The sequence below is a fragment of the Cottoperca gobio genome, chromosome 4 (assembly GCF_900634415.1).
Source record: "Cottoperca gobio chromosome 4, fCotGob3.1, whole genome shotgun sequence".
Lineage (NCBI taxonomy): Eukaryota > Metazoa > Chordata > Actinopteri > Perciformes > Bovichtidae > Cottoperca > Cottoperca gobio.
Window position 1 is genome coordinate 8,369,231 of NC_041358.1, and position 25,152 is coordinate 8,394,382.

The window sequence follows — 25,152 nt, forward strand, 5'->3', positions numbered from 1 at the left end:
GGCCACAGACAGGAAGTCAGAAAGTATTGAGGGACGGACTAACACATTGTTGGTTTTGGTATTTTCAAGGGATTTGTTGACAGTAAGAAAAATATAAGATAAAACCAGCCTCCTTCTTTAATCCCCCAAAAACCCTCCAAGTGATTGTTTGACCTCTATATTTCTGGAAAGAAAGCTGCAGAGCATCTGGACCAAAGTCCATCCAAGTTATTACCATTGACAACTGCAGATGTCGCATCATATTATTCAAAAGTGTTAACTACCAAAATCAACATCAGACGCTTACTCCTATTCTCGTCCCGACTGAAGTTATAATAAAGATTAAGGTTGTTACGATGGATGACTCCCTTTTCCGGTTACAACAACTTAATTGAACCTTTTGTCCCGATTTCTTTTGTTTTGTGAAGCTGCTGTTTTTAAAGACAAAAATAAACCTTGAAGCTCGATCATTTTGGTCATTTGCTGTAGTTCTTTCATGGTTGCTTTGTGTTAAACACTGAGACGTTTGAGAGGTTTTGTTAAATAGAAAAGGTTTGTAAAAAAGTTACAGAGCTGAAACTTAGGTATCACATTAGACTAGTAAGATATGTCAGTACAAAGTGATTCACAGTCAAAGTCTACCCATTTTCCTCCAAAAGTAATATTAAAAATACCCCAAAAACCTGGTATTTGTTTTTCTCTGGTCTTTCCCTTTATTACTTCCTGCCATTTAGTCTGGACGTTGGACACACATCCTACCTGACACACACACACACACACAGCCCTTTAATCCTGGTCCAAGCTGTAAACATGGTTGTGATAAAGAAACACACTCAAGTGCTTTAAAGAGACGGTCTGATGTGAACGTTGATGAGCGGTACAGGAGGGAGAGGTGAGGGAAGTCACACGATGGGCCAACTGGAAGAACAGCAGATACTGTCAGTCTCATAGAAAGAACATCTTCAGAGAAGCTTGTAAACTAACAGTCTTTCTTTTCTCAGTGCCTGGACTGAATGAAAGTTCCCTGAACGCACCACAAGTTGTGTGCACTGCTGACCTGAAACCACCAGCCGTGGATAATTGCAGTGCATTTCCAGTGAAACAAACTGTTCCTGGTACAGCTGGTGACATCACTTCCTACCAGATGGTAGAAGTCTACTTGGAGATTATAAATCACAGAGAAGCAAACGATGTAGAATGAAAAATAAGCAAAAGGGCAGAATATAAAACGCCTAAATGAATGTATAGATAAATGCTGATCTAAAAGTGGTGAAATAAAGTTGCTGATGAATACAAAGGGAGTAGAGAGCATGACGAGGGCTTTCACAAACTTATTCCAAATACGAACTTTCGTCCGAACGTGGGAAATAAAAAGTTAAATAAACATTCAAATTGAAAATGTACAGCCAATACACACAACAGACTGTTTAAAGTTGTGGACCTTTCAGGTAACTAACTATTTGACACCCCTAACCTGGATTTGTGTCAACTCAAAAGTGGCTGCATACGTGAGCTACACAAAGCTAAGAGGCTGAATCCAAAAGGAGGTTTATGTGATTTAGTCTTTAAAAAATGGCTGTATCAGTTTGTTTGCAAGTTTTAGCAAACACACTGATACTCTTCTAATCACGCTTTAAATTGTTCCTTATTGGTGCAAACCACCAAACATGCTGGACCTTTTGTTTTCCTGCAGCCGTTCAATCTGAGACGGGAAGCGAGACACTCCCTGATAACCCCAAACTTCCTGTGCCTCAGAATTTAATACCTCCACTGTTTGCCAATGCGCTCATCTCAAAGAAAAACAGCAAAGCCTTATTTTAAAGCAAACAGAAAAAGGAAAAAAAGTATTAGGCAACAAAAACAAAGGAAGGAAAGGCAGGAGAGAAGGGGGAGGTGAGAGGAGACAGAGTGGAGATATGGGTGAGATTTCTGAGAACAAAAGCATCAGATGCATGACCTTGAACTTCAGAATGAAAGTGAAAGAAAATAGAAAAATGAGAAGGCTGTTTAGGTGGGTGTGTGGGGGAAGGAAATTGGGAAAGGACAGCTGGAGGAGGAAAAAGGAAAGAGAGGAGGAGGAGGGAAGAAATGGGTAGCAGAGAGATAGAGCGGTGGGAGATGAAGTGAAGGGGAGACCTGCTGAGTTCCTGGAATGTACTGGTGGGTTTGTCCAGAGGGAGGTCGTTTGTAACGGGCCGTTTGTGGGTTATGAAAGCGTGTGTGTGTGTGTGTGTGTGTGTGTTTGTGTGAAAGCAGTGTTTTCATCGGTGTGGGATTGTGTAGATTTGGTCTGATTGAGCGGTGGAGGTGTTCACCATGGTTTCGTGCACCCTCAGACTTGTGGTTGTTGTTCTTGGATTAGCGAAGGCGCCATTTATGCAGTTTATGATTATGGATAAATAATTGACAAGGCTCCCCGGGCAGAAACAACACCTACATGTGTGCTACTGCCATTAGTCTCTGAGCTTTTGTAGAATGATGGAGGGGGATGGGGTTACCGGAGAGGGAAGAGAAGAGAAAACTGCAGTGACCCTGAGAGTTAGCACACATGCAAATAGATACATCACAAGCAAATGAAGAAAACATCTTCCTCTATCTGATAGCACATGCAGAAATGCGCTGCAAATATTTTTTAAAATAATATATATATATATATGCTGCAAGTAAATATAAAAACTGCAAATACAGATACGCGCTGCACATACAGAACCATGCTTCACAGACAGAAACGATTAATGACTTAGCATAAGACACAGGCTACGTCAGCATAACAAAGTGTAGTCAGCTTAAAACTGGCAACAACTCGTTAGTTCGGGCATGTTCATCAGCTTTTTTGTGTTTCCTGGAAACTTCTTTGTCTTTCAATTCAGTTCCGTTTTGTTTGGTGCTACATTTCTTGTATTTTCTGTGTGTCTTTATGATGCACACGTCTTCTTAAGTTATTGCAAAAAGAACCAACTAACCTGACAGCAGTAAACCTTTTCCTATCTCATAGGGGAGTAGTCTTTTCTTTTCTTCTTTTTCTTTTTTACAGGGTGATACCATAAAGTCTGAGAGTTAGAATAACACATGGCAGACAGAAGGAAACTCTATCATGCCAGTTGCGAATGCCATAAGTATCCTCGTGCTAAGTAACAAATCCTCCCCCAGGCCACAAAATCCAGGGCGCAGACAATAACCTCCACACCCAGACAGGCGGGACGGTGCTCCAACAGGCCGATTCAACGGCACAACAACAGCCTGCCACTTTAAGTACACCACTGCAGCAGGCTGCCACTGCCTCAGTGAGACAGAAGCTCGGGGCTGAGCGAGGACTCAGGATCCATGTGGCAGCAGCATGCAAGATATTCTGTCTGGAGAGTAACTGGCGGGCTGACATGTAGGACACAGAGGTCACAGGGTCGTGATGAGTCTGTCCGCTGAGGTGGCCATGACAGCACCTCAGCTGCAAGTTGAGGTCAGTTGCACACACAGAAAAGAAAAAACCGGCACACCTTTCTTTTTAAATGGTCACTTCCCCCAAATGACAAAAACACATATTTATGTCTGTTTTGGTTTTGAGGTTTCTAGATATCCATCTCAGATCTGTTGTGTGGATTTTTTGCTGATACAATACCAGAGTTTGTGTACCAAAACAATGCCTATTTTTGAGCTTTTCAGAAATAGCATTTGGAAAAAATAGTATTAAATCAAGATCCACTTACTGTAATAGCTGTTTTCTGGAGCTTTCAACCACATGCCATAGTCTTCAGAGAATAGAGTTTGCTCAGTTGTCATGTTGTTAAGAGCTTAAATTGAGTTTACTCGTCAAAATTAACTTTCCAACGCCAAACATAGAAAAATATAACCTGGTTTTTCCATTTAATTAATTAAGTTCTCAAATGGTCTAAACACAAGCAGATGTTCAATAACTTTGTCTAACTAACATAAAGTCCAATATTCTGATTTAAATCAGAAAATATCTGATCATAGATCTGAGACAAACAAGACTACAATTCTGACCAGACATTCAGTGCAACAAACATATGGTCGATACCAAAAAAGTATCGAGGTTCGATATCTAGCCAACAGATTGACAAATGTAATTTTCACCACAAACAAAATTCCATTCACCTCCATTATTCTGGGAAGTTGCAGGAACCAAGAATTTAATTTAATGACACGTTAATACAGGGTTCCCAGATACTTCTGTAGCATGAAACAATGTAGTTTTACCTCTAAAAACCCTTCAAATGAAACAATCGGAGAAGGAAAATCTCTCTTTGGGTTTCACCAAGCTGTGATGATGCAGACAGAACTTTTAGTCAATTAGTCCACAAATTGGTTGTTTTGGTCTTAGTCGTATAAGTACTTTTGAAAAACTTTTTTTTCATGCTGAATTACTTATTTCTAAGAAGAATAAGAGCACATCTCTGGTAAACACAAGATTTAAAGTGGTGCTTTGACGTATTTCTTTGTAGAGAAACTCAGTTGTACAGATCTGATCAACTAATCAGTTGATCAGTCGACAAATTCGTATTACCTCAAATAATTTCTTTAGTCGAGGACAGCCCTTATTTTAGGGTCACAAGCCAAAAGTTTGGGAACCACCTCTTTGAAAGCTGCACACACAAAAGAAGAAACTGTCCCTGGCGTTGTGTTTCTGTTTTTGTCAGCATTTTCTCAGATACTTCAGCCTCAGCTGACATTTCAGCATCTTCTGATTCAAAATCTGACTGGCACACAAAGTAAATAAGGTGAAGAAGAAGAAGAAGAAGAAGAAGAAGAAGAAGAAGAAGAAGAAGAAGAAGAAGAAGAAGAAGAAGAAGAAGAAGTGTATACGGTGAGACTGAGACACATCAGGGATGTCATGTACTGTAGTTAATACCTTGTCTTTTATGCATGAACTGATTATGAACCCAGTGGGCCCACTCAGTCATCCATTCATGTTTCTACATCAACACTCACCCTCTCCTTCTAGTTTGTCGGGGTTACGGCTCCACACTATCTGCCGCATGTCCTGCTTTATCTGGAAAGTTCTCCTCTCGGGCTTCTGGGACTTCTTCTGGTAGAAGACGGTCATCACCGTCCCCATCTCCAGGCTGTGGAGGATGCGGGGACCGGCCTCTGTCCAGTCCAGCATCCTGGAGGCGGTGACTGGACCAGCAGCCCCTGCGGCGGCGGGCTCCTCGGCACAGCCATTGAACCTGGCTGCACACATCTTCACTGCATAGCTACAAGAGAACCTTGCAGGATTACTGGTCTGTACTGGTGTGTGGGTGAGGATGATTGTCCTTTTAGTTATCCAACATGTCCAAACAACTGTTCATCCCAATGAACCCAAATTGTGGCAGAGGTTTTTAAGTGTGATTAAACACAAGCTGAAAGACACCAACAGCTGAAACAGTGTAATGTTTGAGATGTGAAGGATCCTCTGGAGGGGGAGTGTATCCTTGTGTTATCCTTTCCAGATGCTTCTGGCAGCACACCAGTGAAATCCTCTCGGAGTGAGCTCTCATCACCGCTGGACTCAGATTTCCACCCCTTAAGTGCTGGTTCTTCAGTCCTCGACAGCAAAAGGCACCACAGTCCGATTTAAATCCACTGCTGAGGCGGCAAACAAGACGCGTCTATCCCACCAACACTCCTGGCTTTTAGGGAAATTATGTCAGTGCGAGTGGCGAAGACGCCGAGTTATGTAATGACATGTCGAACAAATACCCGGAGGTGAGTGCAGCAGGGCGGCGGAGAGGAGGACGGGCATCGGCGGGCGCTCTGTGGCGGCTTCACGGAGACGGAGCGACCGCGCTCCTATCCGTCGAAACATTCTGCTCTCCCCTCACACACTGCTCCTTCCCGGTAACATTACACCGAGGACAGGATGCATTATCATACACAGGAGAAACCGTACAGAGGCGCGCGCGGTTGTTGTGGTAGGCTACGCGTTAATTGCCCCAGTGTTGTGTCTCCTCGCTGCTCCTCGTCTCCCTCTCTCCGCCTGCGCGTCCGCTCTGCTCCAACGTCAGAGAGGTCTTGAGAGGAAATTAGGGCTAGCAGACCGGAAAAGCTTGATCAGATTTTTTTCCTCTTCTCCTCCGCGTATATCTGAGGGAGGATGAGGGGAGGGGAGGGGAGTGGAGAGAGTCGTAGCGGAGAGTCAGAGAAGGAGAGGAGGCAGGGAGCAGAGCGACCTCCGCGGGGCTCCAGGAGATCTGCAGCGACGGTGGAAGGAAAGTCAACTCAGCGGGGATGAGGCGGGTCAAGAGGTCAAGAGGGTTCAATGACAAAGGTCACCGACATGTCAGACAGTCGTCAGCTGCAGCAACAAATCATTCACGTGTCAAGCAAACGATAGTGATTTACTTTGGGAAGAAAAGTTTATTTTCCTTGTTTCCTTTTTGCGCTAGGTTAGAGTACCAGAACATGAGATACTTTTTAAAAGGCCTAAAGATAATAGGAAATAAAAAAACAAAAAACTAATCTAAACTCAAGAACGTTATTTTTTTGGTTGGCTTTTTGTCCAAATCAAAAATTAACTTAAACACTGCAATAATAATAAGAATATTATTGTATAATATATTATTATTATTATTATTATTATTATTATTAATAATAATAATAATAAGAATATTATTATTATTAATAATAATAATAATAATACATTTTTAAAAAGTCCAATGACTGCTCAAAACCAGTGTCCTGACAAATAAGCTCACAGAAATTAAATAATAATAATAATAATGATGATAATAACAATAATAACAATAACAATAATAATAATAATAATAATAATAATAATAATAATAATAATAATAATAATAATAAGGCAAGGCAAGGCAAGTTTATTTCTATAGCACATTTCAACAACAAGGCAATTCAAAGGGCTTTATAAAAAAAATTAAAAGCATTAAGACATTGTGCAAAAGGTGCAGGTATAAAACACAAGAATAAAAGTCACAGTGCAGTTTAAGATCTGAGTAATTATGTGATTAGAAGGCAGCGGTGTACGGAAAAGTCTTCAGCCTTGACTTACGAAGGGAGAGTTGCAGCAGACCTGCAGTTTTGGGAGTTTGTTGCAGATATGTGGAGCATAAAAACAGTTTATTCTTGTTTAGTTTTGACTCTGGGGACACAAAGCAGACCCGTCTCAGACAACCTGCGAGTTCCGGATGGTTCATAATATAGCAGAAGATCAGAAATGTAGTCCTAAACCATTCAGTGCTTTATGAACCGACAGTAGTATTTTGAAGTCAATTCTTTGAGAGACAGGAAACCAGTGAAAAGACCTTAAAACTGATAAGTTTTGGGACTATTGTTTAAGTTTGTTTTAGGTCTGGGAACTGGCAAAGGGCATCTTTCTTTACATTTTATATTTTACTTTATAGACTAAACAACTGTTAATTAAAAATATTAACTAATGGAGCAAATGATAATGAAAATTAGCATCATCTCCACCAGCTACGACTTTAAAATAGTGCTTACATGTTGTGAAATATGTAAGCTTTTTGATAAACATATTTAGAATTTAGAATATGTTAACATTGTGTTACAGCTACTTTTACTCAACTAAAAGTTCTGAGTACTTCTTCCAACACTGATGATGAAAATGAGTTGCAGTATGATTCCTAATAAATAGATATTCAGTAATGTGCACATCGCTGTATAGGCTCTGAGTGTGAGTGTCGTCACCCTCTGTGAGATGAGACAGATGACATCGCAGCCTCTCCATGTCTAATCAGCTCCATATGTCTGCTGGGTGTGTCTGCATGTCTGCTACCGCTGGTCAGCAGCAGGCCAATCAGAATTCAAGGAAACACTTCTCATATGTCCTGGAGCTGAAAGGGTGGAGAGTAATGTAGAAAAGAGTTTTCATGACAGAGAGGATGAAGAGAGTGTGTAGCTCTTCAGTCAATCATTGAAACCTACTGACCTGAACTTCAAGTCCAAACGAAGTGCAACACAAGCAGGACAAAAGCACACTATCAGGATGTTTTGTCTTCTGCAGTTGCTGTTAAAACTCCAAATGTATCCTGCAAATGAACTGCAAAGTCCTTTTAAATGACATTAAAGAAATGCGCCTTGAACAGATTGACTGCGTACGGAAGCCCTAAATGGCCAATGTTCATTCATTTCTTCCGTTTTCCCATAATAACAAGATAATTACATTTTTCTTCTTCGAAAAATCATGAAATAAGAAATGTTTTTTTTACAGAGATAAAAAGATAAATTCTTGGGCTTATTACGTTTAATTTATGGAAAATAAACTATCACGATCTAGAATTAATGTCATTATCTCGAGAACATTTGTTATTTTGAGATAATGACATAAATGACTTGTAATCTCGAGAAAACAAAAATATTTAACTTGTTATCACGGGACAAAGAAGGAAATGAAATGTTTGAACTGTGGCCGTTTAGGACTTCCGTAAATGTGTCATGTGAGCAATAAATAGATAGCATGGAAAAAAAACTATCTATAGAAGTTAGATGTGATAGTAGAAATGCTCTGATAGAATGTGTGTTTGAAGAAAAGTAGGACAAACCTGGTGGAAATGTTTGCACTTTTCCTGAGCAATCTGTTGCAGTACATCAGAAAAGAAAAGACAAATCTTTTATATATCTTTCTTTAATCCCAAAACCTTTGTGCAATTATTTACAGACAAAGATTAATTTAAATTTTACACTACCGAGGGCGCCGGCTGAAAAACTACCAAAAAAACCAAAACAAGTATTATTATAAATATTGGCAAGTCCTGACCAACTGCAATTGTAATATTATTTCAGGTGGATCAAAAATGGGTCAAAATACAGAATAGACAGAAAGTAAAGCTGCATTAATACATTTTTTGGTCACTAGGGGGGGAAAACAAGCTGAAAAACACAAGTTGACATGATGAAGTTGTTGCACTCAAACACTCAACTCCTTAGTTACACATCCAGCCGACACAGAGCAACGTTATCATCCCATCGGAGTCGTGTTTGTGTCAATAAATATAAGTTCAGCATTTACTCTCCTTTTAGTTATTTTGGTCTCCACCAACTCCGGAGAAGAATATCTGTCTCTTTAGCTGCTAAATGCTCCACTATGCTCAGTCTGTGTGTGTGTCTGCTGAAGCTGCTGAGCAGGTAGTGTACCGAGGGTTCATCAGTCTTTTGCTGATTCAATTCAGCTTTAAGTTAAATAAATGATCCCCACGTAGACATTTTGACAAGGCAGTGAAAATTAAAAGTTTAAGATGAGTCTGGATGATTAAAGACAAATACTGCATGTCTGGGATGTATACGGTGCATGTTAATTAATATTTGATGTTGACATGTGAACTATTAAAGAGTCAATCTGTAATTTATTTTTTGGAAGTTCACATACATGATTCAAGAGTTACAATCTTCCTATTACAGTCTTTCAACCAATCCATAATTCTAAATATGGGCCCTTCTTACCCCAACATTCACAGAAATGACTGATGTATGACAGCAAATCTTAACCACTTACGGCCTTTTTCTGTAGTAAATCGCACAAAAAAGATTGAATCAAACATTTTTAAACTATTGTTTTTTTGGGCAAGAACATATTACTCGTATTTCTAATTTAAACACGCCTTTCGCAGAAATCATTACAGACTTTGTTTTAATTGTTGTCTAGTATTAGTATTCAGTTTGAGAGAATGAACAGGTTGCAACAAGTTACATTATCCATCAATTTAAACCATTAAAAGCACATTTTCCAGCAGAATAAAAATCCATTAAGTTATACAGATGCTGTGTTTTCACTTGCTTCTATCCGTCCCCGCTGAGCTTTCAAGTACACAACTCCCTGTAATGTTCTGTCATGTTGACCCTGTTGTATACACATTTGTGTATTCCTGTATTTGGAGAGTTTGGTGTTAACACTGTAAGGCTTCACTAATCCTAACCCGTTCTAATACATATGTACGTCTTTTACCGTGAGGCACTTTTGAAAAGAGTGTTTATAAAAAGACAGTAGATGACAACAGAGCAGTTGTCTAGGATTATCTTTAGTTGGCTAACAGAAAGTTGCTGTTGTTGGAGCTTTCTTTTCGAATCTCTGTGACCAGGTTATGGAGTTTCTCTGACAGCGCCACCTGGTGGGAGAGAATGCAAATTATAAAATAAGAGCGTAGTTTGTTAGATTTGGCTTCTGTGTCTGTGAGAAGGTCTGAATATTTCTGTTTGTATGTATCCAGTAGAGTTCTGTTAGTGTGTGAAGCTCACTGTGTAACAGTCTGGCTCCTGCAGCTTCTTGTGTCGAGGGTGCAGAGTCTGGAGGGAGCTCTGGACCTTTGCTCTAGTTTCTGCAGCGCTGCACAGAGGGTGTGCGACCTACAAGGAGTGGGAGACACATTCATGAAGTCTAAACTCCTACACAGTAGAGTCCTGAAATATTGTCTTACTTTGTACCGTTCAATGCCTTCTATAACATACTTTTATGATAACATTTTTTTAATAAATCTTTCTTTTTGTCAAGTATAATTATTTATGGTTATTAAGGCAGTTTAATATATGTTATTGTATTGTGTTTTAGATGCTGTGCACACTAATAATTATCAAATATTTCTTATGAATTTTGCTTCTAAATCGTGCACAGTACGTGCCGGACGATGCTTGACCATTGATTATTTTTAAACCAGGTACAGCAAAGTGTATGTGCATTTTTCCTACATTTCACACAATACCTCTCTAAAACACCCACACAACATTCTTGAACGCTTTCTGATGTGGTTTATGGTATAAGTGTAGAGAGAGAGACAGGACTGAATACAAATTGCAGACTTTATGGGTGCGTCCTCCATGAAGACCAGAGGGTCTGCTTCTGTCCACTATATCAAGTGGTGGAAGAAGTAATCAGATCCTTAAGTAAAGGTTAGCACAATGTAAAGTTCCTCTATCACAAGTGAAAGTCCTGCATTCAAAATTCAACTTAAGTATAAATCTACATAAGTATTACCAGCAAAATGTACTTAAAGTTTAGAAATAAATGTAATTACTATGCAAACAATCCCCTTTCAGAACGTTAAATGAGCCTTCAAGGTCCCGAAAGATTATACGCTTTTTTATGCCCACAAGGTTATAATTTGTACACACAAGTTATTCTCGTATGCAACAAGATAAAAACAAAACGATTTAGGAATTCAGGGGCTTTGCTGGCCTCACTTAATGACTGAATGACTCTCAACTACTCAATCATGTTTCTTCTGCCCACACAATGTTCTTGTGTCCATTTGTTATATGTATCAGCTGATAGTGTGCATCATATTTAAAAATGTGATGATATGTTTAGTATAAAAAAATCAAAGTAACTATAGCAGTTAACTACATGTAGTGTAAGTACAATATTTCCTTTTGAAATATAGTGGAGTGGATGCACTCGAATGCACTCTTTATACAGACTTCTTGTCCATATCTGTAGTAGGATTCATCAGACTTTGCTCAAATGATAACCAAAAAACAAACAGCAATGTGGACGTGTTGATGGAAAAGAAAAAACAACAACAAAAAACAGCAAATAATCTACAAAGGTTAGTTATGTTGTGAGGATTTCTAAGTTTGAGCATCCTCACCTGTCCTTTGGTAAACATGTCCTGGCGCAGACAGGTGACCTGAGCTGGAATGACTGAGACACAAGAGTTATCACACGTCAGAGGGTAACAGCTTACTGAGACTCCTGCCTCTGGGGGAGACTCCACAGCGAGACACACCAGGTCTAGAAAAGGATGGCCTGCAATGGAGACAAGAGTGGGAAGCTGTGAACAATGTTTGCAGGCACACTAGCAGCCCAGTGAGGCTGTAATGCTCAGTATACACCAGAAAACCAAACGTTTCTATTCTTACAGCCTTACCACTTGTGAAGAAAATAATGTACTGTAATGAGGGTGGTGCCAGGAGAATGGCTATTGTCTTACCCAAATCAAAAGGGTTTATTTACCAAATGGTGAACATCTGAACTTGTTGGGCTCAGCTCCACATGGCTCAACATTCATCAGTCTAGCCCGGGACCAGTTGCATACACTTAGTTTATGATCAGTCTTGACCTTAGACTTTCTTAACTGTTTATCCATTACTTTAAGCTCACTATTTCAACTGTTTATTATTACTTTAAGCTAACTATTTATTTATTACTTTAAGATAACTATTTTAACTGTTTATTTATTTATTACTTTAAGCTAACTATTTATTTATTACTTTAAGCTCACTATTTTAACTGTTTATTATTACTTTAAGCTAACTATTTATTTATTACTTTAAGCTCACTATTTTAACTGTTTATTATTACTTTAAGCTAACTATTTATTTATTACTTTAAGCTAACTATTTTAAATGTTTATTATTACTTTAAGCTAACTATTTCAACTGTTTATTATTACTTTAAGCTAACTATTTCAAATGTTTATTACTTTAAGCTAACTATTCATTTATTACTTTAAGCTAACTATTTTAACTGTTTATTATTACTTTAAGCTAACTATTTATTTATTACTTTAAGCTCACTATTTTAACTGTTTATTATTACTTTAAGCTCACTATTTATTTATTACTTTAAGCTCACTATTTTAACTGTTTATTATTACTTTAAGCTAACTATTTATTTATTACTTTAAGCTAACTATTTCAACTGTTTATTATTACTTTAAGCTAACTATTTCAAATATTTATTATTACTTTAAGCTCACTATTTTAACTGTTTATTATTACTTTAAGCTAACTATTTATTTATTACTTTAAGCTCACTATTTCAATTGTTTATTATTACTTTAAGCTAACTATTTCAAATGTTTATTATTACTTTAAGCTCACTATTTCAAATGTTTATTATTACTTTAAGCTAACTATTTTAACTGTTTATTATTACTTTAAGCTCACTATTTATTTATTACTTTAAGCTCACTATTTTAACTGTTTATTATTACTTTAAGCTAACTATTTATTTATTACTTTAAGCTCACTATTTCAATTGTTTATTATTACTTTAAGCTAACTATTTCAAATGTTTATTATTACTTTAAGCTCACTATTTCAAATGTTTATTATTACTTTAAGCTAACTATTTCAACTGTTTATTATTACTTTAAGCTAACTATTTCAAATGTTTATTATTACTTTAAGCTAACTATTTAAAATGTTTATTATTACTTTAAGCTCACTATTTCAACTGTTTATTATTACTTTAAGCTAACTATTTCAAATGTTTATTATTACTTTAAGCTAACTATTTAAAATGTGTATTATTATTTTAAGCTAACTATTTCAAATGTTTATTATTACTTTAAGCTAACTATTTAAAATGTGTATTATTACTTTAAGCTAACTATTTCAAATGTTTATTACTTTAAGCTAACTATTTCAAATGTTTATTATTACTTTAAGCTAACTATTTCAACTGTTTATTACTTTAAGCTAACTATTTCAACTGTTTATTACTTTAAGATCACTATTTCAACTGTTTATTATTACTTTAAGCTAACTATTTCAACTATTTAGTTATTACTTTAAGCTCACCGTTTCAACTGTTTATTATTACTTTAAGCTAACTATTTCAACTGTTTATTATTACTTTAAGCTAACTATTTCAACTGTTTATTATTACTTTAAGCTCACTATTTCAAATGTTTATTATTACTTTAAGCTAACTATTTCAAATGTTTATTATTACTTTAAGCTAACTATTTCAACTGTTTATTATTACTTTAAGCTCACTATTTCAATTGTTTATTATTACTTTAAGCTAACTATTTCAAATGTTTATTATTACTTTAAGCTCACTATTTCAAATGTTTATTATTACTTTAAGCTAACTATTTCAACTGTTTATTATTACTTTAAGCTAACTATTTCAACTGTTTATTATTACTTTAAGCTAACTATTTCAAATGTTTATTACTTTAAGCTCACTATTTCAACTGTTTATTATTACTTTAAGCTAACAATTTCAAATGTTTATTATTACTTTAAGGTCACTATTTCAACTGTTTATTACTTTAAGCTAACTATTTCAACTATTTAGTTATTACTTTAAGCTCACCATTTCAACTGTTTATTATTACTTTAAGCTAACTATTTCAACTATTTATTTATTACTTTAAGCTAACTATTTCAACTATTTATCCATTATTTTAAGCTAACTATTTCAAATAAAAAACACAGCCTAATATACATATAGATAGACATTTAAGGGATAGCTACCATGACCGTCTTATTGTAGCCTATATCATAATATCAACCACACCTTGTTAGCATAAGATTCCCATTACAGACATAACTCCAGCTGTAACTCCTGTTGTGCAGCTGAAGATGAATTCTCACCCTCAGCATCTACTAGCCTGTAGACAGCTTTCCTCCCAGGGACAGTGCTCTTCTCTGGGTCCTCGCTGATCTTCATCCTGGGCCTCCCCCTCACCTCCACCAGCTAACATAAATACAAGAAATGGCACCATACACATGTTAACATGATAGGGGAACTGAATTTGGGGCATTTGGAGAGACAATGAAGCACATTTATATCTTCAGAATAGAATAGAATTCCTTGATTGCCATTGCACGAGGTACAACTAAATTAAATAGAAATCCTGATGGAGCACACACATAAAACAGTAAAACAGATTAGAATGTTAAAAATAAAAATAGCACATTACCTTGTACACACAGCCCAGCGAGGGTTGTTGTGTGCAGGTGACCAGATGTGTTCCAACACCAACCACATCAATTTCATTCTCCTGAAACAATGATACACAGAACATCAGGGGGAAAGAAAACAAACCTTCTTGTTCATCATAAACTATCCAAATGTTCAGTCGATCTACCTTCTTGTTGAGCTCCGCCATGCTTTGCTCTGTGATGTTATTGGTCCCAACGATGATCAGTGAGTCGAAGGCAGAGACGGAGAAACTGCAGAGATGAAGCAGACGAAAGGAACAACAGACAATCAGACATACAGCATACCACAGACCTCTGGAAGAATAAAACATACGTTCAATTATGGTTTTAAAGATGCACACATACATGGCACCCCACTTACTGCTCGCTGCAGAGTCTGAAGACACGACGGACTTCAACCGACTGCCTGCAGAGGTCCCCGCTGTCCAGACGAACTCCTACAGGCCTGTAGTCCAGCTCACACAGCGCCAAGGCCACAGCGCAGAAGTTCAACAGACCACTACTGTAATCAGATACACGCACGCACGCACACGCGCACACACACACACACACACATGAAAGCATGAAACATGAAACTACAAACCACAAACTAAATAAAACTGTTAAAATTAGTAGGGGACCATGGGTCTTTGAGAAGTTCTGATTTTAAGAATCTTGTATTGTGTGTCTTGGAGCATCGGTGAGTCACCAGTAGTGATGTTGGAATAAGGATTAAAAATTATATTACGAACAGATTAATTCCTGAAAACCTGATTTAATTCAGTGAACACTAGAGACACTTGCTGGTAAATATAGCACACTTTACAAATGCTGTAACACACTGTTCTGATATCTATATATACGTATTAACTCTAATTATTATTACTGCTAAACTAGATATGATGATGTAATTATCTTGTTTTCAAATAAATCATCGGTGGAAGAAGTACTTCGATCCTTTACCTGAGTAAAAGTACCATTACTGCAATGTAAAGTACTTCATTATAAGAAAACAAAACTCTACTTAAGTCAAAGTACAAAAGTTTTCTCAGCTACTTTTATTACATTATTTCATTAATACTGATTGATACTGATGCATCAATGTGTAAGCAGCATTTTACTCGTGTAGCTGCTGGAGATGGAGCTAGTTTTAACTACTTTATATAGTTAGGTAGTTTAGTCCAGTGGTTTGTCACAAATCTGAGGGTTCAAGAGAAGATTAATGGGAGAATTAAGAGCAAAAAAACAGCGTTCTGATACACTAATTTATATAATTACTTTTAAACTTTTCTTTAATCTTGGCTTTTTCTTGAAGTATTGGATATTTGTATTTGACCTTGACCTCCTGGGTCTTGATCAGTAATTGAAATGAAACCATGTAAGAAATTTAGAGCAACAATCACTCTTTGATGAAACTCATTTTGTAAGAGGTCACAATCCATACCATGATGGGGACCTCTGGTTTAAAACTTAACAATGTGTTCTTTAAGCTCATCATACGTTTTATAATGTTATTTTTAACAGTCAAATAAATGCAGTGGAATAAAAATTACAATATTTCACTGGGAATTTCAATGGGAAAGCATGAAAAGGAAATACTCAAGTATAGTACAAGTACCTCATAATTGTACTTAAGTACAGTACTTGAGTAAATGTACTTAGTTATTTCCACCATTGCGCAACACACAGTATACTATAATATATTATTGAAGTTTGAAAGTGGGTAGATGATACATCTGTGTATTTTTGAGGGATTTTAAGTGAAATTGAAAGAAAAAAGAGAAGCCTGAAATAAAGAAATAAAGTGCTCATATGACGTGGGTCCTATACTACGTTACTAAGTGATCCCACAGAAAGTGAGACGTTGTTTATCAGCAATCACAGAAAGAAAGCCTTCATACATGCTCTTCAGTATCAAACGAAACACGACTAGTTACCAGCCAACACTGTAGCTGTCAATCACAGGGAGGAAGTTCTGAGGGTAGGCGATGGCGTAAGACAAAAAGGCAGCCAACTCGCCCTCGTGGATTTTCCCAGGCTCGGATCCCAGAAGCTCACACACGCGCCTCAACCAGCCCTTTGTCAACGAAACGATGTCAACTGGATCGGGGTCCCCGCTCACCGCCACAAGAGTCTGAGTGGAAACATGAGACAGGAACATTTGAATGATTACACATGCAGTCATTGTCACTCTTAACTTCACTGCTGACAACATGCTTCCTGCAATACTCCAGCTCCTTCTCTTCCACACGATCACTGACTTAAATGCTTGAGCCATTGTTTTCCTTTGTCGATCGATGACCCTGAACCTAGCTTAGGCATTATGCATCGTGAAGATTTTACAACTTAAAGTGTTTACAGTGTTATTAAAATAGCGTAAATTGTAGTGCGCGGTCTTTATCTTGATTTAAAGGTACAGTGTGTAGGATTTAGAGGGATCTTTTGTCAGAAATGGAATAGAGTATTCATAACTATGTTGTCATTAGTGTATAATCCCCTGAAACTAGGAACCGTTCTGGTTGGGATGACACCCGCCTGTCACACAAAGCGGCCACGCCCCTAATAAAGCTTAACTTTAAGGGTGTTTTATATAAAAATTCCACCTCCCGTACAGTTAGCATAAATAAGGAAATTAGCTATAGAGACCAAAACCGTTTTTTGTACCAGGCTGTAAACATGTTTATTTCTGCTGTAAAGTTGCCTTTTTCACATGGGAGTCCATGGGGATTGAATCGCTTTTGGAGCCAGCCTCAAGGTGGCACTAAAGGAACTGTAGATTTGGCATCACTGTTCAGCCCAGGAGGGAGCTACCACTAAATCCTACACATCCTTTAACAGTTCTTGTTTAAATGATTGTAAATGATATGATTACTTATCAGCGATCACTGATAAAATCTTTTGATTTGTGAATATTACACCACTTACACTATATGTACAGTAGACAGCCAGATGGATGAAATCAATCTACAAAGTTATTGTATGCTTTGGATAACGATTGACAATAATGTAAGTGAGCACCCACAGTTTGTAATTGATGAGATAAACATTTGCAAAATCCCTGGTATGGTCCTTTATGCATGTTTGGAAGAGAGCACACATACTCACTTGTGGCCAGACCTCCTCCAGGGAGGTAAAAGAAGTGACGTATGAGTGTGCCATGGTCCCTGCGACAGGAACCCCAAACAGGAAACCAGCCTGAACGTTACTGGTGAGATCAAACCCTGAAGAAAAACAAATTCTAGTGTCAGTCTGTGGGTGTTTCAACAGCATCCAGAGGCATATCAGATCACATTCAGGCCCAAGGTAACACATTAAGTTAAAGATCATTTTGGAGCATTGAGAAAGAGAATCAGCTCTGCAGCTCTGACATTCCTTGTAACCACAAGTATGTGAACATACTTTGTGTATTCACTATTTGCACTTATGTACTATACTTGTTGAAACAATGTGACTCATTCCTCAAAATGACTGCAGTGAAAAGGAAGGTAAAGTTGCATCATCCTTTCAACGGTTTCTCCGCTCCTGGGGCTGATAAAGGCTCTTTAAGTGGATCCAGGTCCATGTGCTTCCTCTCAGTGAGAACGCCTACATTTATGCCTGTTTTGATGGGGAGGGGAAATTTGTGTAATCTCCGTCCGAGAGAACTGGCTGGATATATATATATCCGGCTATTGTAATGTGAAGAATAGCTGTACAGACTTTTGACATAGTGAGAGTCAGAAAAGGAATGTTTGACAGACATTCGGCTCCAATTAGGGCTGGAGATATGATATGTATCATGAGACAGAGGTTACTATTCAATATATTGCGATACTGTAAGCAAGGAGATATATTGTGATTTCAGGAAAAAGGTCCTAGTATAAAGAAAATAATCTGAGTTTAAAAACTTTACTGGAGCGCCTTGGAAGCCAAGTAGTTACAGCGCATATACCGGAAACATGACGGGTTGGACTCTGGGACCTTTGTTGCATGTCATACCATCCTCCATTTATAAACTGTCCTTGCCCCCAATCCTTGGATGTAAACTATTAATTAAAAACAAACAGTGCTTTTGAGAATCAACACAATTTCACAAAACATTGCGATACTCAAGTGTATTGATAATTTCTTACACCCCTACCTCCAATGTGTGTGTATCGTGAGGCGGTGAGCCCTCCATCTGGTCCCTGAGCCCTCCGGAGGCCCATCTCCAGCAGCTTCCTCTTTGGGCCGGCCGCCAGACGGAAACGGGCAGCATTACTGCACACCAGACTGACAACAGAGAGGAGGCAGAACAGAAACAGGCTGTTTTAACTGTCATGGTGGAGCAAAACCTTATATAGAATACACAGTGTGGGCTGAAAGCTGGGGCTGACTCGTTGAAGGCAGAGTGAAATACAGAATCAGAATTCCTTTATTAGTCCCACAACGGGGAAATGTACCTTGTTACAGCAAAAGAACAAGAAAGTAAAGTGGCGAGTACACAATAATTCAATAGAATAAAAATACAAAGTGGTTGATAAAAAGTTGTAAAAGTGAATATTGCACATACAGCTTTGACTTCAACTTCACTTTTTCCCCCCGACACAACACTTTCACTGAAGCTACTTTTTATTATGTATATTTATGACGCCAGGAAAATGTCTTTGACAAAGAGTAGAAGAGTGGACAGAGTGTTGGGTTTTTGAAAGAAAATATTATTATAGTTATAATTATATTATAATATTTCAGAGGTAAATAGGTGCGTGCGTGCATGCGTGCGTGCGTGCGTGTGTGCGTGCCTGTGTTGTTACCTGGCGTAGTTGACCAGACAGAGTAAACTGGTCTCCAGCAGTTGAACAACAGCCAGCGGACCTGCCACCTCCATCAGAGGCACCTGCAGATGTTTTTGTTTTTGACATGAGGCACAACTTACTCCCTCTGACCCCCTTCAGAATCCTGTATTTGACCCTTGACCTTCAGTGTCACTCTGAAAAGCTGCAACTCACCCTGGCGAACACGACAGTGCCCTCTGGGACGGAGCGTAGCGTGACGCCGGAGCAGTCCAGGCCTCTTAGGAACTGGAAGAAGGCAGGGTCGGTGGCGGGGGGCAGGACGGAGCGCAGGAACTCCACATCTGGATCCACAAAACACAACGTTCACACAGCTGTCAGTAAGACCAACAACAGAGGGCATCCTTCCTCCTACAACACATGTGCTCTTACACAAGTACATGTGTCCTCTATGCGCCCTCACATGTCCTGACTCGCCACACACACACAATTACAATAATAGAGCTAAATCTAATAATTTACTGTAAAGCTAATCTAGTCCGGCAGCTACCAACAGACTTCAGTGGCGTGACAGTGATGAGGTTTAGACTGCACATGTTTGAGTGTGGCTATGACAACTTGTACTTTACTTGAGACTTTCCATTTTATTTTGTAGCTTTATTCTACTACTTCCCTATATTTCAGAGGGAAATATTGTACTTTGCAATCCACTACATGTATTTAGTTACTTTGCAGATTAAGATTTAACATACGCTGATGTTCTAAAATATGATGCATTGTTACAGATTAAACTACCCAACCAGCTACAGCTAAAATGCTGCTTCCATGTTAATTGATCAGTGATAACAAATCCTATAATATAATAAGTAAAAGATAACAAGGTGAAAGGGGGCAGCCTGCTCTCCATTATGGGTGCATTTAAATACATTTTATGACTACAACTACTTTTACTAAAGTAGGTGAATGCAGAAGTATGTGCGTTGTATGTATGTAAGTATGTATGTTTTTTTCTGTTTAAAATCATTGTGATTTACAACCTTTTATATCATTCTATACTTCTCTTTGGTGTACATGTGTATGAACTTGAATTAATTAAACTCTCTTGGTATGCAGTGTGTTGCTTCATGTGCTGATCAGTGAAGCACACAGGAGATTACAGATTATTCTCGTGTGCTAAAGTTCAGATCTAAACGTCAAAGTTCACTGAAATACTGCACCGACATTCAATATGTCTCCTTAAAACCCTCTCAGGGGTCGCACGGTGAAGTATTGCGCAATCACAGCGGTATGCGTAAAAGGAGTTTGGAAGAAAGCAACGACATGCCGATCTGATGAAAAACAACAGTCATTTAATCGATTGGTCATTCGCTGCCGTTTAAGTGGTAATAACGAAGATAATCAATTTCAAATTGACTTCCTCACCTTCGTCTATAAAGCGAAAACTGCGTAGGAACAGCAGGCAGTCGTGTAGTCCGGCAAACAGCGAGAAGCCACCGCCGAATGGGTTGTCCCTGAAGAAGAGCTCGAACACGGCGGGCTCCTGGTGCCGGCCGGTCCGCCAGTACGCGTACGCCATGGTGAACTGGTACAGGTCCGTGAGCAGCGGGGGGACCCGCTCCCGGATAGACCGCTCCATGACCCCGCATGTGTTGCTGGACGGCGCTGCCATGTTATTCAAGCCCTGGTTCTAGGTTCACTAATGCCGAGATCTCTGGGACTTGCAGTTCTCCAAAGCCCCACTGACTCCTTCACCGATTGTGGTAGAAACAGAACAGAGACAAACACCCCGGCGGCAAAGAGAGGCGTGTTTGCTGAAGAAAAAACTATGCTGCTTATCCTATGTAATTAGATAGAGTGCGGTTTATGATCTAATCTGTCGAAATGAGTGTTTTCTGACCAGCGCGTGTCCAAAAGAAGCAGGAAAAAGTCCCATTCAGGTCATGCGCGTTTACTCAACAGTATGATATGACTCAATTTAGATTTAGTTAGAATTGATATAATTACATGTTATGATTACTTTGACCTTTTATAGCTATATATGTTGCTGTCAAAATGTAACAATGTAAAAGTACAAACAGAAAATGTACTTTATTATAAATAAAAAGACACCTCAAATAAATGTCCCATTGATTTGGGGTTGAATTGTAGTCAAGTAAAGAGTCCCTCAGTACATAACATAGTGAGGTTTAAGTATAAAATAGCACAAAATGAAAATAATAATTTCAGAACAAGAACCTTAGAATACAAAATATTTGAGTAAATGTACTTTGTTACTTTCAGCGAGGCCGGCAAGATGTGCAGTAGCACGTTCTGATACAACATTACTTGTCAGGATAAGAAAAAAAGAAAACACGACATTCAGAGTATTTCATTTTATTAAAGGAAGATCTGACTGAGTACATTCAGTAGTAACTTATATCTAAAATGCTTCTTGTGAGTTTATTGTTTGTGCCACTGAAAATGTTTGAAAAAATATTTTCAGGTTCAGATTAATGTTTTCTTTTAAGGTATTTCAAGAACATTAAATACTATTTAATTAAATGTTTTATTATTTCTATGCAAGCACATCACTATATCACATTTTCGTATTTAATTAGCGCCAAAAGCTGCAGACATTTGCTACTCATAATTCTGGCTGTTTTGTTTATGACACTGAACAAACTTGTGTTGAATGTGTGCCACAATATTGAAGAGCACCTTCTGTCTCTCAAACGCTGTAGCTTTAGCCACTCCCACAGGGCAGGATGAACAGGTTTTGAGAGGATTAACAGGAAGGAAAGAAAACAATATATATTTCTGCTACATCCAATAACAGTGTGTTAATCTTTTCCCTTATCTTTGCTTTTTTAATTGTGAAATACTGAATAGATATACCTATTCAGGACCATAAATATGATTCAGATCAATCCAGGGAATCTAAAGGAAAAATGTGTTTGAACGGCAACCTGTAATGAGGGTAAACACTGCTTTGTTTGACGGGTCTCAAGCCAAAAAAAAAAACCACTCAGTGATTATCTCACACAATTAGTATAGGAGGACACATCAGCTCAGGCTTCAAACAGTAACAATCACATTGTGATTACAACTGTGAGAACGTAGTCTTCTCCCACTGCCAGTGTGTGATCCTGATGTGGACAGCATGTCAAAAACTAAAGGCACACCTTTGGCTGGTCATTATCCCAGTTCATCCTGCTGCCCTCTGCCAACCTCCGCAGTGGGGAAGCATCCTGCGAGCTCATTGGTAAGCGTGTGCTTCTGTCCACCCCAGAGAAAGTGCGTAGGTTGTTCTGATTGGCCGTGCTCCGAAGCATAAACAAAGAATGGGCTGAGCTCGATGGCCAGAGCCGACCTGACCAGGCCGACCCCCCCTCCGTGCTCTGAGCAGGGGTGGTAAACTCGTCCACTGACAGGATGCATGTACAGTGCCTGCGGTTGGAACGGGGCGGACAGCTTTTCCGCGCCGCCACAGTATGACAGCAGCTCCTGATCTCCCGTGATTCCTGGTGACCCCGCGGGATTCTGCAGCAGGTGGGTGAAGACCACAGGACGATCATCGCAGCGCACAAAGTTCCTCTCCCTCCCACACAGGGACAAGAAGGGGAAGTGCTCCTCATAGCGATCGCTCTGATTTGAACGCAGCCGATTGAAGAAGAAGATCAGGAACTTTTTGTCTGGAAATAAAGAAACAGGGATGAATTTAGCTCTGTTACTAAAAATGAGTCAGATCAGGACCCTTCTAGCTTTAAGGTGGGTCCTGAAGAAATTCCATTAAACAACTAACACCCACAGTGAACTGATCCTACTTACAAGCATTGTGTGTGTGATCAAAGCCTGATATATCTTCTTCCTCTGTGCCATAAAGCTCCATTGTTGTCCAGAAACACATTAATGAGCCACACCGTTGCACTGGGTGACATGTTTCTTCATTACCATGAACACAGTGTAGTTTATTTTGACTCAATCCCACATACACCATCCTGCTGCCACAAATACTAGCGCACCAAATGTGGATTCATCCACCACTGAAAATAGTTCCCAACAAATGCACTAGTTCCTCCCGTTTGTTTGATAGGAACTACAATGACCAGTTATAGGGAAATCATTGAGCCTTTTTAAAAACATGAAACAAAATATTTATGTTTTTAAAGATTTAGGTCTTCAGTAGGAACCAATGGGCTTGGAGATGAGTGTTGTATACAGGGTGAATTTAGAATTTAGTGAATTCTGTTGGATTTAGTCTGTGGATGCAGTTAGTTGACAATAACAAAAATAAAGATCCTGTTGTTAAAAACCTCAACTTTTTTTTCTTCTATATAACATTATTATTATATAACAAGTGCTGTACACAATGTGCAGAGATGGGGAGGAACAGTCATGGTATTTCATGTATACACACTTTCATTTCAATACATGCAGAAACAAACATGCTAAGTTGCTAATGCTAACTCCACCTGACTGCCCATGGCAAAAAAGCATATTTACGGAACCGTCTGTCTGTATGACTGTTTTACACTGGAGTTAAAGTCTATGGAGGTAGAGGTCATTTTGGGACATTCGTATGCATATGCAGTGTCTATATGCATTTTGACAGACGTATAAGCTGGTAAACTCTTTATGCGTTGTGTGTGTTCATTTTTACCTTTGAAGCAGGTGACAAAGTTCTTCACTTTAGTGTCATCAAGGAAAAGCTGTAAGTAGAGCACCAACATGTCATGCTAGCAGGAGAATCTAATGTATAGTTATATTTTTGAAGGGGTTGTTTTGTGTCCGTTTACACACCCACCTGTCCTTGGTGGTCAATATAGTAGAAGTATTCTCGAATACGTGCTTCCGGGCTCTGGCCCTGGATGTATGTAGCGGTGGTTCTGGAGCCAGTGTAGCCAGCGGGCAGGCATCGCAGAGCGGTCAGACCTCTGCAGCTGAGAGCCGCAGTCCGGAGGAACAACATGACCGAAACGAGGGTAAATGTGTTTCCAGAATAAACACGGAAAAGGACGACTAGTGTGTTACTGGAAGGGACATCACGCTAGACTTTCTCCATAGATATAGAAACGTTTGGTTTTGCCCTCATGTTATTGTTTACAGAACAGACCTACAACCCGGAAGTAATTCACTGTCGCAACATCGTTTGTTTTTGACTGCTGCCACCTAGTGGATATTGACTATATATATATATATATATATATATATATATATATATATATATATATATATATATATATATATATATATATATATATATATTTATATATATATATTTATATATTTATATATATTTATTTATTTGTAATATATAATGTAATCCAATACATTGAATCAAAGGTCTAATACGGTGTGAAAAGAATAAAACATACCCCGCCCTCCCCTTTTCACACTTAAAAAAAAGAGTTTCTTCTTTTCACACACTAAAAGAAAGAATAGAAAGGACAAAATGGAAATAATAAAACAAATAAGAAATAATGAAATACAGGACAGATACAGTACTTCAGGGTTCCACTCCTTTCTTTAAAATGTAACTTAATATAATTATAATAATAATAATTATATAATAATTAGCCTGAGGGGTTGAGTCTATTTTCAGAGTCAATTACCCCTTTCATATATTTGTTGTTAAAAAACTAAATTGACACCTTTTACTGAACAAGTCCAATTGCTCAGACCAGAGAAGGAAAGTGCTGGTTTGGAACCAGGGATTCATGAGTAATCAGGATTTAGTTTGTATCCCCTTTGTTCAATTTTAAAGAATAAGTCACAAATAATTGACTAACTGAAACTAACTTTTTTTTGTTAATAA

The 25,152-nt window shown here is 38.2% G+C and overlaps 3 protein-coding genes across 3 annotated transcripts in view; all 3 read right to left on the bottom strand.

Annotated features, from left to right (window-relative positions):
* LOC115006734 (1-phosphatidylinositol 4,5-bisphosphate phosphodiesterase gamma-1-like) overlaps nt 1–6,031 on the bottom strand; it is a 29,709-nt gene extending 23,678 nt beyond the window's left edge. The window contains 1 exon segment of the mRNA XM_029429178.1: nt 4,927–6,031. Coding sequence (XP_029285038.1) covers nt 4,927–5,179 — 253 coding nt within the window. The 5' untranslated portion in view covers nt 5,180–6,031.
* Nucleotides 6,032–8,568: 2,537 nt separating this feature from the next.
* naprt (nicotinate phosphoribosyltransferase) lies at nt 8,569–21,185 on the bottom strand. Its single transcript, XM_029429179.1, has 13 exons — nt 20,781–21,185; nt 19,575–19,702; nt 19,380–19,462; nt 18,728–18,858; nt 17,713–17,828; nt 16,545–16,741; nt 14,990–15,130; nt 14,775–14,859; nt 14,607–14,687; nt 14,278–14,380; nt 11,538–11,695; nt 10,192–10,299; nt 8,569–10,061 (listed from the first exon to the last, which is right to left on the bottom strand). Exons 1-13 carry the CDS (start codon nt 21,025–21,027, stop codon nt 9,975–9,977), a joined length of 1,665 nt encoding a protein of 554 aa, XP_029285039.1. The 5' UTR covers nt 21,028–21,185; the 3' UTR covers nt 8,569–9,974.
* Nucleotides 21,186–21,715: 530 nt separating this feature from the next.
* c4h8orf82 (chromosome 4 C8orf82 homolog) lies at nt 21,716–24,509 on the bottom strand. Its single transcript, XM_029428899.1, has 3 exons — nt 24,142–24,509; nt 23,998–24,046; nt 21,716–23,029 (listed from the first exon to the last, which is right to left on the bottom strand). The coding sequence occupies exons 1-3, from the start codon at nt 24,304–24,306 to the stop codon at nt 22,533–22,535; spliced, it is 711 nt and encodes a 236-aa protein (XP_029284759.1). The 5' UTR covers nt 24,307–24,509; the 3' UTR covers nt 21,716–22,532.
* Nucleotides 24,510–25,152: the final 643 nt, after the last annotated feature.